Source organism: Felis catus, chromosome B4 (genome assembly GCF_018350175.1).
Source record: "Felis catus isolate Fca126 chromosome B4, F.catus_Fca126_mat1.0, whole genome shotgun sequence".
In the NCBI taxonomy this organism is placed as follows: domain Eukaryota; kingdom Metazoa; phylum Chordata; class Mammalia; order Carnivora; family Felidae; genus Felis; species Felis catus.
In genome coordinates this window covers 64,654,305-64,669,536 of record NC_058374.1, presented here as the reverse complement: position 1 = coordinate 64,669,536, position 15,232 = coordinate 64,654,305, and the positions used below count along the sequence as shown (strand labels likewise).

Below are 15,232 nucleotides of genomic sequence, written 5' to 3'. Positions count from 1 at the left end.
ATAGAAACTATATAGTAATGTGCATAATATATTCCAATGTGGTCTTTGGAATATTCCAATAATAATGTGTTTCTAAAGAGTACTTTTGAAAAATCTTGTTTTCCCCATCAATCATTAGATGTGGAAATTAAATGACATTACCAATAACTGTAGGCTGTCACGTTCCAGTCCAAAGGCAGCCATTTACCAGATAAACCACACTTTTAAAGAACAACCTTTGACTGGTTTTGTGTGTGTGTGTAATTAAAGTGACATTATCATAATGATACTTGAATTCAAGTCAGCTTTGTTGATGCAGCTGCTGGAAAGGAGTGACATTAAAGAACTCTTCACAGGAGATAATTAGACTTTTAATAGATGATATTTTCATAAATTGGATTTTATTTTCATCTTTGTTTGATATTTATTAAGTATGCATACTTACCTACGTTTGTAATTTGATGAGGCTCTTTCCATATTTCATAAGTATATTTAGTAACATGGGCCTTATTTTCTAATAAAATAACCCAGAATTAGGGCAACTATTCATGAGAATACAGAGAAAGCTGGCTTCAAAATATATATGATTTTCTGCCCATTCTAATGAAATAGGCAGGCTTGAAGCCTGAATCTATGCAAGTCTAAGAAAAAAGGTAATTCTCAGCAGCAAGCCAATGCGAAGTTTAGCAATGTGACAATATCTTTCTTTTTTTTTTTTTAAAGATTTAATTTTATCTCCATACCCAATGTGGGGCTTGAACTGACAACCCCAAGATAAAGAGTCACGCTCTACCAACTGAGTCAGCCAGGCACTCCATGACAATATCTTTCTTACCTTTGTATTAGGAAGAAAGTTTGCATAAATGTATTTTTTAGGGGAGGGTGTGCAAATACATTTTTATTTTTTTTAAGTTTTTATTTATTAAATTATTTATTTTGAGAGAGAGAAAGCACAAGTAGGGGAGGGGCAGAGAGAGAGGGTGAGAGAGAGAATCCCAAGCAGGCTCTGCATTGTCAGTGCAGAGCCCTATGTGGGGCTCAAACCCATGCACTGTGAGATCATGACCTGAGCTGAAGTCAGACGCTTAACCTACCGAGCCACCCAGGCACCCCTACAAATATATTTTTAAAAGAACCCTTAATTTTATTTTGGATGAAAGGGTCATTCAAGGAGAGAGTTGGAATTAATACATAAAGGAAAGAACCGTTTAGTCTCTGATTATACATTGAAAAACATGAGTTATCTTAAGGATTATGTATAGGGTCAGTTGACATTAGAATTGACAATTATCAGTGAGCCTATTGAGTAAAATTATCTGACTCAAATTTTTATTGGGGAAGCATAAATGGGCATGTCTTAAAGTTTCAAAAAGGCATGAAAGCTATTTGTAAAATAAATATTGGGATTTTAAGCCAATATTGTCATGAAATGAAATATATGCAGATTTTTTAATGCTCATTCCAAATTATTAGAATATTTTAAAAGGCAGATTTTGAAAATGCTATTGCTTAATGTTCATTGTGGTTGATGTTTTTAGATGGATAATAACATATAAAAATCCGAACAACAGATGTAATTTAATAATTTTAAAAACTGAAGCAATCGTGATGTGAACAGGGTTATATTTATCTTCTTTTAATAAGGCCCCACCTGTCCACCCCATTTAATATTGTGATCTGTTTCACTTTCACCCCACCCCAACCCAGCACAATCTCTTTTCCTGGTTCTACTTTTTTTCTTTTTCCATAACAATTTCACTAACATACTTTGATATTTACACTTTTATTCTGTTTACTGTTTTTTGTATATCTCCCTCATTAATGCATCATATACAATACAAATTTCAGAAAGACATGAACCTTCTTTGTTTTGTTTTCTGATATATCTTAAGCCCCTAGAGGAATATCTGGCACAAAACAGGTTCTCAATAAATCTTTCCTGAAGTAATGCATGTACAAGTGAATGATGAATTTCATCCAGATAGGATGAAATTCAGTAGTCTAAGCATTATGGTATTGGAAATATTATTAGCTGTGAAAGGCTAAATACTGTTTGAAAGAAGTCACGTACGCCCTTGCATTTAATTTTTATAATAACCTTGCAGGTGGGCATTGATATCCTCACTTATAAAATGAGATAGTTGAGGCAAGAAGAGATTAAATACCTTTCCAATGCACAGAGATTGTAAATACCAGGGCTTAAATCTGAACAAATTTCATGTTTTTCAAAATACTTCTGATGACATAGTCTGCTTTAAAACAATTATTGCTCCAGAATTCATGCTAATTTTTTATTTCTGACTTCATTGTAAAACATTTGAGAGCCAATATTTATTTTTCCATTTTTGAATAGATACTATATTTCCATGGTTGAAATAGGAAAACAATGTAAAAAAGCATTCGCCTCCTACTGAGGGATCTGGCTCCCTTGGTTCGCTTCCACCATACCCCTTGCTCTTTTACAGATAACCATTTCTATAGGTCTCCACTGTTACTTTATCAAAAGTAACAAGGGGGAAAAAAACTAATATATATTCAAATTTTCTCCCTTTCTTTCATATAGGGTAACAGTAAGACATGAGCCCTTTGATTTTCAATATCAATGGATCTCAAAGAAGTAAATAATTTCTTTCCTCTGATTTATTTAGAAATTGAGATAAATCACTTACTAATCTTGGGCTATTAGCTCTTCTAAATGAGGCAAATCTTCCTGTGATATTTGACTGACATTATTAATCATTCATAACTTCAAGGGAAGTCAAGTTATGAAGCTACCAGCAGGGTTTTTAAATTGGTTTTACTTAAATACACAGTAATTAAAACGTCTACTGCTGATATAAGATTTATTTTAATGATTTTTACCATCTCTATACGACTTAGCAGGTATGTCAGCATTTTAAAATCTCAAGTTGAAATGTATGACTGCATTGGGTTATGAGAGTATTGCAGGACTCAACATTATAACTCTTTGAAGTAACAGCATTAAAATGCTTTGTCCCAGATAATAAACACATTATTTTTTTCTTGCCAACACAGAAACTGGAAAATCCATTCTGTTAATAATAAGGTCCAGGTTCTGCATAGCTCCGTTCACTGTTTAGGCCCCGGAGCATTACTTCAGCATCTTCTGGGGCGGGACTTCTATCCTATTCGTGGGCCGGCCTTCTACTGTCACACACAGAATCCCCTATGCTGAGGATTCCCAGCCTCCTTTCATGCTCTGCTTTCAAGATCTTGAAATTCTGAATAATTGTTGAACAAGGAAGTCCACATTTTCATTCTGCACCAGACCTCACAAATTACGTAAACAACTGTAACTTTTCTTTACTCTTTAACAGGATGTTACTATAGTTATGACTTATCTATCTTTATATTGTTTTCTACATTTAAATTACATTATGAATTATGTTTACTTTTGATACTGGCAATATTTTTTCCAGTGAGATTTATCTTCCTTGATAGCTAATATTGTAGCTGAATTATCCTTTCTGCTTAAGGTATTCCAATGATAGTTGATTCATGAAATGTTTAAGAAGGAACTCTGTCAGATGATTTCGTTATATACATGAAGGTTCCTTCAAATATAGTTAGACACCTAGACTAAGAAAATGGTGAGAATAACCATTCACTTAATTTAAAGGCCACTTCCCTCAATTGGTTGGTATTTTGTGCCTGCTGATATTACAATAGGTGACTTTAGGTTCTATAAACTCAATTCCAGACGTGTTAAAAGAAAGGTTCAATGGTAAGGAGCCAATGAACCCACTTCTCAGGAAGTTACCACTTGAGTTTATTGAGTTCCCACAAGGTACTTACTAGTCAATGTGTGTACAACCCCAAATTAAGAAAATCCCTCCCACAAGTGCCCATCAATTCTGGATTCTTTCTTACGCCCAGTGGGGATGCAGTGCTGTTCAAGTCACCTGCAAAACGCAGGGATAAGAAGAAACTTACTTGGTGCTCCTGGAGGCTGATCCAGTTTTTAGCTTTTGAATGCAACTATTAGCTTCATTGTTTAAGAGAAGATCATGGATCAAATAGACCTCTAGATCCAACCTCCAGGAAAAGCAATAGCTTTCAGAAGAGGAAAAGGAGAGACTTGGGGGAAAGTTTACACTATTATATCTAGTGTTGTGTTCATACAACTAAGCAGGCACCTTCAGCTAGGATTGTTGCAGTGCCCTTTAATCTCATCAGTTATGGTGAGGATTGCATTAGAGGTTTCAACTCATCAAAGCCTCACCTAAGTCCATATTCTGCCTGGTTCTCCCTCTCTCCCACTTCCTGAAATACAATCACGTCAAAGCAGATAACTCCCAAAGCAGCTGATTTGCTACAACACATAGTTGAAGAAGGAGCTAGCAAACTAACCTTCCTCCAAGTTTTGGGACTCTGCTGTTCCTTCACATGAAAGAGAACAAAGAAGGATTGTATTCCAAAATAAAGCATACAAACTTCTTCATTCTTCTTTCATTAAATTAATCTTTCCTTTTTTTTTTTTGAACATTTTCTTCATGTTGGTACATCCTAATCTAATTCAGCTAAGTGTATCCTCCTGCCAAAATACCCTTTTAGAAAAGATTACAGTTACGAGAGATGATAAATGGAGAAAATGGGCAAATTTGATACACATTGCTTAATAGGAATGTGTAGAAATGTCAAAGGAAAGCATTTAGTTTTCAGTTCAAATAAGTGCTCTTTGAATAAATATATAAATCACATAGAAACTCCTATACTTTCTTCTTTTTTGGTAAGTACAAATCAAAATGACATACAGAAAAATCGCTCAAACTGATAAAAAGGTAGCATAGATGAAATGAACAAAAGATAACCAGTTTATTTACTGGAAAGAGTTATGCATTACACCATATTCAGTTGGTAACATAAACCAAGATATAAGAATCGATATATTGGCTTTTGGTTATTTTCTTAGCATTGGAGTTCCTTTTCCAACCATTGAGTGCATGATCAGATTACACAAATACAAGAACATATCATATATGGATTCTCCCACGAAACATTCACTGAGGATTGTCTATAATAAAAAAATTTTAAAGAACAAGCAATAATAAATTCATAAGAATTTTTCTGAATTTAAAATAAATGTATATGTCTTGGAGAACAAGTGTCCTTTGAAATTTGGATTTTAAAAAATAATTAGCAACAAAAGAGTTTCTTAGATCAGTCTTTTAGTCATGTTTTCATATGGTATTATCATTAGGTGGAAACACTTCACATCATTTAATCCCAAAAGGTATAATAACAAAATTGCAATTAAATGTAGGAACAGCAGAATCTTTACAACAATTATATAGTGTACAAATCAGGGGGGCCACACATTACACAAATGTTAACACTGGAAAGAAATACAATTCAGAATCATATATGGTTCATCATATATGCATAATCATGCAAATAAAAACACTGAGTAGATTATAAAAATATCATAAAAGATTTTCAAAGAATTGTTTAATTGACTCTAACAGTCAAACCATTGAGCTTAAAAATTTTGTGGCAATAATGGTAAAATCATTTATTTCCTCTAAGATTTGGTACATAATCAAATCTATAAACCTAAACAACAAAATGATTCATTCTGGATATTTGTTATTATTGAATAATGATTTGTCAACAAAATGATGACATTTCTCTTTATAGTTCTCTGATCTTTGTTTTTAAATGACTTTTTAGAAAGAAAAGCATACAGCTATACTAAAAACATTCGATTTACTTCTCAGTGTTTTTATTAGAGAACCATAACGATCAGAGAATAATTCTGAAAGAAAGAAAAGTTAAAATAAAGATGTGTTCTTGACCAATGTTCTATAGCACTTAAACTCCAATCACAGAAATAATCTGGCTCGGTAGTTTATTCAGGCGTCAGTTTAAATAGGACAAATTTTAAATAACTCCAGAGGAAAGGGATAAAAATACACTGAGGATTAGAGCCATGCATTTCAATATGGAAAGGAGACCAGATATAGGTAATAATCTCCTTACATTCCTAATGGAGAGAAGATCACAAGAGAAATAAGACTTCTATAGTGTTCATATTATGAATATGGGAAAGCTTACATGATGTGAAATATCTCATGCAAACATTTTACACGCATACTTTTATGTACTCACACCCTTAAAGTAAAGGCAGTTAATTACTCCTCTTCTTCGTAAGTAGAACATTATTTCTGGAAAAATCGATTGGGGAACACACCTTAATACTAAATATCTTTTGCGGTTATACTTTGGGTAAGAAGGATGAAAGAGATGTCTAGACAAAATCCTTCTGATGTCAACGTAATTGGATCAGGCTACAAATGCAACACATCAGGGACTATGGCAGTTAACTTGGCGTTTAAGTAAAGATGAATTTACTTACAGATGCAACTCATCTGGGGACATAATTACAGACAGTGGAAAAGGTCACTCGGGAGCTAGATTGGTCTTCTATATCCATAGAAATTGATTTCAAGGTAAAAATTCCTTGTCAATAGCAGCACTGATCATGCCATTTATCACAACTCCAGTTCAACAGCTTTGTCAAGAATTATGTTCCCTTTATTTGAAAACATATTCTTCTAAATTTTTTGCAATCTTAAATACAAGGATTATTTTAAATCATTCTGGCTTAAAAACAAATAAAAACTCTGGAGGACAATTTTTTTTAATTGTGAACTTTATCCTAAGAGTTCCTTTTGAATCTAAGTCCTCCTTTAGATCTACAATATCAATGCCTTTGGCATCCTTGGGCTGGATCAACACAGTTCCTTACGGGAAATCGATTACTTTCCCTTGATATGTCTTTCTGAAAGACAGATTATGTCTTTTGGCTGATTGATTACAATAATTACACATTAAAATTTGTCATTCTTATCCTAGTAGAAAATATATTCCATTTCTTCCTTTTCATATTTTGTAATTTCCACTTGAGAATTGTAGAGGATTTTATTTAATACCGTCCACATTCCCGGTTGGTTTATATGACCAATGTTTCATGGTTGTTGGAAACAGAAGGACTATCTGTACAGGAATATTTTCCAAAGCATTAGAAAGAGGAAATACTGAGATTGGAGATCCTTTTAAGAAAAGATAAAATTTGAGAGGCATCTGGCCCCCAAGGGATTGCATACTTTCTATTTCTGAAGTATTCCTGAGGACATTTGTTTTTTAGACTCTGACAATTGAGGCTTTTTATACTAAAATTACTACATTCTGGGCAACTTTAAAGATATTATGAAATATAGCTGGAAGAAAAAGTAATACCAATGGTCTTGTTTTTTATTAGAGATCTTGGAAAAGTTAAGATTGTTATCCTATTTTCAAGGGATAAAATATTTTATGATTAACCAGCATTACTTCAGAGTATTTTCAAGTTCAAAAGAAGCATAGGATTATGGAATCCCAGAATTATAATACGTTATCATAAAATACCTTGCCACCTATCAATCCTTACTAGAAAACCAATACTATTTAATTTTTGAAAAACAAAAATTCCTTATGATTATCAGTTCCACTGATTTATTTTCCACCGTTAAAAATCTCTTTCATAGAGGTAATATAAATCCTTCACACTAAAGACTTAGTTTTTCTTATTCCAGTCTTAATAATGATATCTATAACCGGTACTTCTCGTTTGTTACATTTTCTTGGCTTGAGGATCACTATTGTACCTCCATTTCCTTAAGCTAAGTAAAAGTATCATCTTTCTAAATAGGTCTTTTCTTAATTATTTAATAACTTTTCGTTTTCTCAAAGTTCTTCAGATTCCTCTCATTGAAGCAGAATTGTATGTATGAGAGGGATCTGATGAAATACAAGTTGACTGGAAAGATAAATCCAAGGGTCCTGTATACTCCTGTGCACTCAGGCCAAAGGCAATTTATTGCTCCTTTAAACTTAATTTTATTTTTTGGCTAAGAAAAAGCCTCAGTAGGAAAGCATCTCTGCATAATGACTTCTTTTTAGTATAGTAATTGTGCTTACTTGTAAAAAACTACTAGTTCCTTTGCTAACCGCTCTTGCCGGTTACCTTTCGTCTTTGCCCACTGTGTTTCCAATGATTAACCAATATTATTGTATTTCTGTAGTTGGTTTTCATTTGCCAAGTCTGTCTTCAGTCAGCCTCACTGAGGTCTGTTCTTTCTGATTTTCACTGATTCTTCAATTTTTCAATTTCTTTTTGAATTCTGATTTTTTTAAAAGTACTGATTTTTATCAATGCTACACATATTTAATTTTTAAATGCCTATAAATAAATATAGATATGGCTCGGTTTAAACTATACTAAATGATGCCACAGTGTAAATTCATGGAATTCTCTCTTACCGGTTAGGGACTATTATCTAAGTTTGTGCTGAAAATTAGAAATTTATTTCCACGTTTCTATATCTTCTTGGCAAAGTTTGCTAAAATTAACAACTTTATAGAATTGATACTTCAAAACAAGCATTTCCCACTCCATTAGGATAAAGAACTGAAATAAAACCAGCATATAATAGACTTAATGATAAACTTGTATTGAAAGAAATAAATGTGTTGTCCATACCTTGGCTTTTCACCAGGTCATAACTACAGAGTAAAGGGGCACGAAAGCAATACTGCACTGTCAATAGGCAGTACTGCCCTGTATTCCACACAGACAATACTTACTGCTGAATCCCTGTACCACCAACAAAGTTGATGAGGCAATAGAGGAAGATGTTCTGAGGTACTTTTTAAAAAGGCGTATTTTCCCTCAGGCACAAACAGTTTTTATTAAAAGTCAACTTAGCAGCCATGCCACTTCTCAGGTCTGAAAACATAATGCTCGAAAGAGAAATAAAAAGAAGAAACAGAGAAAGAAAAAGTAGGAGGGGGTATGGGATAGTTTCTTTGAATTGAACTCCAACGAAATCCACACCGTCTCACTAATACTGGTACCAAGCAGATAAAACATTAACAGAATGAAGGAAATGATTAAGAACAGCAAGGCAATGCAGGTAGCAATGAGCAGAACGTTTGGCTGCCACCATCAGGACTTTCTGAAGGTTTGTTTTGTTTCTTGTTTCTGTTACTTTAACCTGAATCTTTACTTTGGTGAAGATTTCCAGTTACTCCAAGCTGCATAATAAATGACACTGTTGAAAATAGCACTCACATAAGGAACTCAAAACCTCTTGGTTGCTTTGGTAATAGTGACCACTACTTAATAGGTGTACGTACAACTGACGAGAGCTCCTGCACTGTGCTTTATGATTTACCGACTGGCTGCCATCTTTGATAGACCATCCACGAATGTGCTCCCTACCCCCACCCGTGAAGCTGAGATCTCCACAACTAGATCTCCACTGCTAGAGCCCTGCATTGTTAACTATCTTTTGTGTTAACAGTGAGGATTGTTTTTGTTTTGAAGAGAAGTTACAGATACAGTTACATGAAAAGGTCAAACCGTTATGGTTTTAAATAAGTTAAGGCTACCTGACTAGACAAGGAATCAGGGCTAGGAGCGATTGTGTGGGCAGCACTTGGTACTTAAGGAGCCCAAGAGTGTTAGACCTTTCAGCTCAATTAGCTGTTTTCCTTGTTCGTCAGATTATGTGCAAAAGAAATTTTGCTATGAAAATCCACTGCCTTAAATCAAGTCATAAAAGTTACCCAGCAGAATCTGTAAATGAACTAGGAACATGTATTATCTCAATATAATATAATGATTGTAGGCACCTGAGTGTTTGTCAAAAGTAGACAATGAGCTAAGGTTTATTTATTGTTTTTTGGCAAGGAAGATTCATTATGAAAAAAACCTAACAACAACAAAACATACACTTTTAATCAAAATTTGAAAACTTTCTGGGTAAATTAATGAATCAAAGGCTAACTTACATCTATGTAGTATATTTTTTCCCAGTTTGATACCTTTTTTGCAGGAAAGACTCATGATTAGGGACCCTGAATTTGGGAAAGTAAAAAAAAAAAAAATCTGGTCTTTAAATGAACACGCTTTTTTCCCCCTTAACGTTATTTAGCTTCCTTAACATTATCACACACACATACACACACACAAGAGAGCAGCACCAGTGATCTACTTGTCTGCAGTTTAAAAAAATTAAAGATGCTGTCAAAAGTTGAGTAAGTCAGTGAATCATAACATAGTCTTTCTTAGATTTACTTAATAAAATCAAGTAAAGAACTCTAGTTAAAAAAAAAAAAACACCACCAGCAGTTAATGTAAATAAGCACATAAACAATATCAGTGTAGCAGCAAAATAGTTATTGTTAACATTCCGATGCACCTCATTTATTATTTTGTGCAAGAAATATGACCATGGTCTGGTCAATTCCAGATTTCAAACTAAATTAAAACTCATACTTAATTGAGCAAATTATGTGTATTTAAAAATAAATGAATTAAGTTCACCTCTCACAGAAATGATTTTTATAGACATAAGTCATGTGGCAAATAAAGTATAAAATAAATATTGATGACAAAAAATATGGGAATCGACTTCTATAGCTGAATTAGAAGTACAAGGAAAGATGATTTTACAATCTACGTATTTTACATTGTCTTAGGTCTTTCTTATGCTATCGAGGTAAAGCCAGCCATCTGAGATACACGGTTCCTGTTTCCTTTTATTTCTTGCTTTTAATTAACCATAGCCATTTGATTGTAGAGGTTTGTCTGTGACTTAGAGAAACCATCAAATGTTTCATCACACTGGAGTCTGTGCTTTGTGTTATTCTTCTTAACTTTCTTTCATCTTCCAAAATGACGAACACGAATCCAATCCTACCTCTCACACCCGAGAAGAAAACACCCGCGGGATCTTGGGCAGTATCCTGTGTGTGGTTACAAAGCATTCACCTCAGATATTCGTCCGTGGGAGATGGAGACTAGGGGTAAGGAGGCTTGGAGAGACAGTGGAGAGGGGCGCACTGCGGGCTGGAATGTGGCTGCTCGTCAGGGAGAGCTATGTCAGGACTGAAAATGAGAAACAAGCGTGTCAGCAAGAAACACAGGTACAGGGGCCAGGCACACTTGTAAGGGTTAAAGAGACACAATCTCTTCACAGAAAATTTTAAAACAGAAACAGAAACTCTGCACAATAAACGGTTTAAATCTAAAGCATGCTAAGACGACTGGAGTTTTTCAAAACAGTGTACAGAAAGAAAGAAAGAGACAGAGAGAGAGAGAGAGAGAGAAAGAAAGAAAGAAAGAGAGAAAGAAAGGAATTAAAAAGAAGAAGGAAAATGTGGTAGGGAAAGGACATATATAACTCTTCCCCCAATGTTGCTCTTTAATTTCTGCACACAGTCTCGTTTCCCTCAGGTCTTTGGGTTAGTTGCAAGATTTCTTCAGATCGGTTCTTTTTAAACTTTAATGTGCACACCAATCACCTGGGATCTTGGTAAAATGCCGATTCTGATTTGATAGCTCTGAGGGGGGACCTGAGAATCTTTATTTCTAACAAGCTCCAGGGGAATGCAGACAATGCTGGACCAAGCCTTTAGAGAACTCTTCAGTTCTCTGGTAGATCCAGATTCCATAGGATAAGTCCTTTGTCTATTGAAGCCTAATTTGCTCTAAAGGTTGCCACTGCTTGCTTTAGATTAGTGGTGTAAATCAGACGGGACAGTTTTAAAACTTCCTATTCGATGAGCATATAATACAGACTTCCAAACAACCACTTCGGAGAGCCTCCAGTTTAAATGAACACATAAATGTCCAGGCTCATCAATGTTTTGATGAATAATCTTGCAGGATAAGGGAGTGAAATCACTGAATTTTCTACGGTAAAACTATAAAACACATTGGAGTTCAGACCTTTTCAAAGGTAACTAATGGAGGGGAACACACACTATGGGGATTTTTTTTAATAGAAAAAGATGGGCATTTTTCTAACTCTCTGCTTTTTCCCTCATATATTATGAAATTCAGTACCATAGAATTCATTTCTGTCAGGAGTAATATTTGAGAAAACTATTCATGGCTTACCATGATTATGAGTATTAGTATTTATTTAATCATAGTTTTTAAAGCTAATATTATCATTGAATTCATTAAAAATTGCCATTAAAAATACTTTTTATCTTGGGGCAGCTGGGTGGCTCAATCAGTTAAGCATCTGACTTTGGCTCAGGTCATGACCTCACGGTCGGTGAGTCTGAGGTCCGCGTCTGGCTCTGTGCTGACAGGTGGGAGCCTGGAGCCTGCTTCAGATACTGCGTGTCCCTCTCTCTCTGCCCCTCCCCTGTTCATGTTCTCGCTCTCTCGCTCAAAAATAAATAAACGTTAAAAAAAATACTTTTTACCTTTGGTACTGAGAGTATATCTCTTGAATTTTAATACAAAATTATAATTATGTAAAATACCGATCTGCTTGAGGTCATCTTTACCTCCCAAACTCTTTGAACTGCTATGAATTTAATTTCAGAGGAGAGGTGCTCTTCTGTATTGGTAAGAGCAACAAGCGATAACAATGATTTTTCCCAGCTATTTTTAAAATATGGTAGGTGAGCCTGGGAGAGCTGGAGCTTCAACACAAGCACTAAAAAAATATCGCATGGCAAGAGTCTTCCTCCACCCTCCACACAGAGTCAGATGGCGGAGGAAACACAGCAGCAGACTCTCCCACGGACCTAACAGGGCTTCTTTCTATTAAATCTGCATGATTAAGAACAAGTTTCTTCTGGGGGGAACGAAACATATTATTCAACATAAGTTGTGGCAAGCAGCATGGGGTAGTCACATTACACAAGACGGCTGTTTGAAGGCCCCATGTCGTTCAAATACTCTTCTTCATCAAAGAAGACAAGCATTTCTGCTTGACCAGCTGAAGGGTGGAGCAACAGCTTAACTCCAAGTTATAGTCCGCTTGGCCCAACACCATGACACTATGCTATTCATGATAATTTCAAAATTTGTTCATTATTTCAGATTTTTTACATAAAGTGAGGGATCATAAATACTTTATTTCTTTTTTATTATTTTTTTAATGTTTATTTGAGAGAGAGAGAGAGAGAGAGAGACAGAGCATGAGTAGGGGAGGAACAGACAGAGACAGAGAGAGAGAGAGAGGGAGACACAGAATCTGAAACAGGTCCCAGGCTCTGAGCTCTTAACACAGAGCCCGATGCGGGGCTCAAACTCAGGAACAGGAGATCATGACCTGAGCTGAAGTCAGACACTCAACCGACTGAGCCACCCAGGCACCCCCATAAATACTTCATAATACACTATGGCTATTTTAAATTTCCATAAAAATGCAATCACACATTGGCTTACAGGTTAAGAAATTGTTTCTTAGATATAAATATTAGAGAAATTCTAATTATTTAAGGCACAGAATGTATTCAGTTCTGATGACTAAACACCTTCAGGAACCCACCTGTTATTCAACCTTTACCATTTAAGAACCTACTTTTTGTAGGTAGATCACGTTGTAAACAGTTGGCTTAGGAAACTATTATTAAGATATAAAGATGGGTATTTCTTCAGAAAGTTTCTTTTTTTTTGTCCCAATAAGCAACTACTTGATAGAAGGGGAGAAGTGCTAAATAAGAAACATCTGCATATATTTAAATATTACATCCAACGCTGCAACACCTTGGGCACTCTGTCCATATTATAATATCTATCATCTATAAACAATTGCAATAACTTAGCTCTATAATGGAATCAGTCTGTAGAAAGCACATATGAAAAATAGGAGGAAAATGCTCATGTATTCAAAACCATATGCCCAAAAAGTTATTTGAACACCTATGTAAGCTGAAGGAAGTATAAGATAATTTTCATTGTGAGAAACAGAGATAGAGAACACTGATGTATGGTTACTCAACACTGTTAGCGTGTTTCATTTCTCATGTTTCTATGAAATGAACATTCCTTTTCCAGGCAGGGATAAAGCATCAACATGGGTGATTTAAATGCTCTCTATGCTCATCACAGCGGAATTAAAATCGGTGAGCATCTCCTGGCAGCACATTGGTGTGTACTGTAGTGGTGGGACCATGGGTGCCAGACTCGTTGGGCTCAACTGCTTCCAGGATGGGTGACCCCAGAGAAGTCATGTGACCTCCTCCTCCTCCTCAGTGTCCTGGTTTAAAAATGGGTGGGGTAACTGTGCCTACCTTCGGGGGGTTGTAATGATTAAAAACTGTAAAGAACTGAACACATGTCAGTTACATGGTAAGAATTCAAACGTTGGCTCTTAACTTTTCTTGCCAGAAAGAAGTGAAAAGAGCAGTGAGGGCATCAAATTCAAGCCATTTGGCAGCAGGTGTGGGTGGGAAGGAAGACGATCATAATCTCGGTGACTCTGAAAAGGACAGTCTTTTCAGGTCTGTATGTACTTTGTCATTTCTCTGTGTGGACCACAATAAGGGACAGCGGAAGCTTGGACCATGCTGCATTCCCATGGGTAGAAACTGGAAACATCTGTAATTCATTAAGTTGCTTTTCTTTAAAGGAAATAATCCCTGTGAGGGTGTAGCAAACAACCTAAATTCTGTACACTCAGAAGATACGGAACTGGGGCAGGTAACCATTTAGTCAAACTGGTTCCTAAGAAAAAGAAAGGAAGGTGAAATAAAATTCAATGTAAAAAATTTCCCCACTAGCCTTTCCATTCCTTACCCATTTGAAACACTTAAAGAAGTAGACTTCTCCTATGTAGGAGATCAATCACTGGATTCTACTCCTGAAATCATTATTGTACTATATGCCAACTAACTTGGATGTAAATTAAAACAAATTAAAAATATAAATAAATAAATAAATAAATAAATAAATAAATAAATAAATAAGATGTGGGCTTCTTCACACCCTCCACAAGCAAATTAGAGAAGTTATGAAAGAGACCACAGGCCTTTGCCTTGAGGAACAGTTAGGTACTGAGAATGGTTAGTAGTGGTAATAGATATCGAGAGCACACTGGGTGTGCATCACGCCTGTGCCTCACAGAATCCCTCAAAACTATCCTCTTCCTTACTTTATAAGTGGAAACAAACAAACAAACAAAACAACAACAGACACACACAGAAGCTGAGCCAGCAAAAGCAACTTTCCACAATTACACAACTAGCAGGTGGTAGGGGTAGGACTTAAACTCAAACTATCTGCCTCCAGAGCTCATTCACTCATTCCTGTAATCAACAGGTGCTGAACATCGGTGGAGCGGTGGGGATGCCGGGTGGAGAATGGACTGCGGGTTAAGACCCCTTCAACACTCCACACACAGAGTCCCGCTAGGTTGGGTGTGAACATTTATAATTATAT

The 15,232-nt window shown here is 35.5% G+C and overlaps 1 protein-coding gene across 6 annotated transcripts in view; it reads right to left on the bottom strand.

Annotated features, from left to right (window-relative positions):
• Positions 1–4,791: 4,791 nt before the first annotated feature.
• The window catches only part of BICD1 (BICD cargo adaptor 1), a 264,954-nt gene continuing 254,513 nt past the window's right edge, over positions 4,792–15,232 (bottom strand). For all 6 annotated transcript variants that reach the window (XM_023256907.2, XM_023256908.2, XM_023256909.2 and 3 more), the window contains one exon: positions 4,792–10,933. In XM_023256907.2, coding sequence (XP_023112675.1) covers positions 10,846–10,933 — 88 coding nt within the window. In that variant the 3' untranslated portion in view covers positions 4,792–10,845. The remainder of the gene's footprint in view (positions 10,934–15,232) is intronic.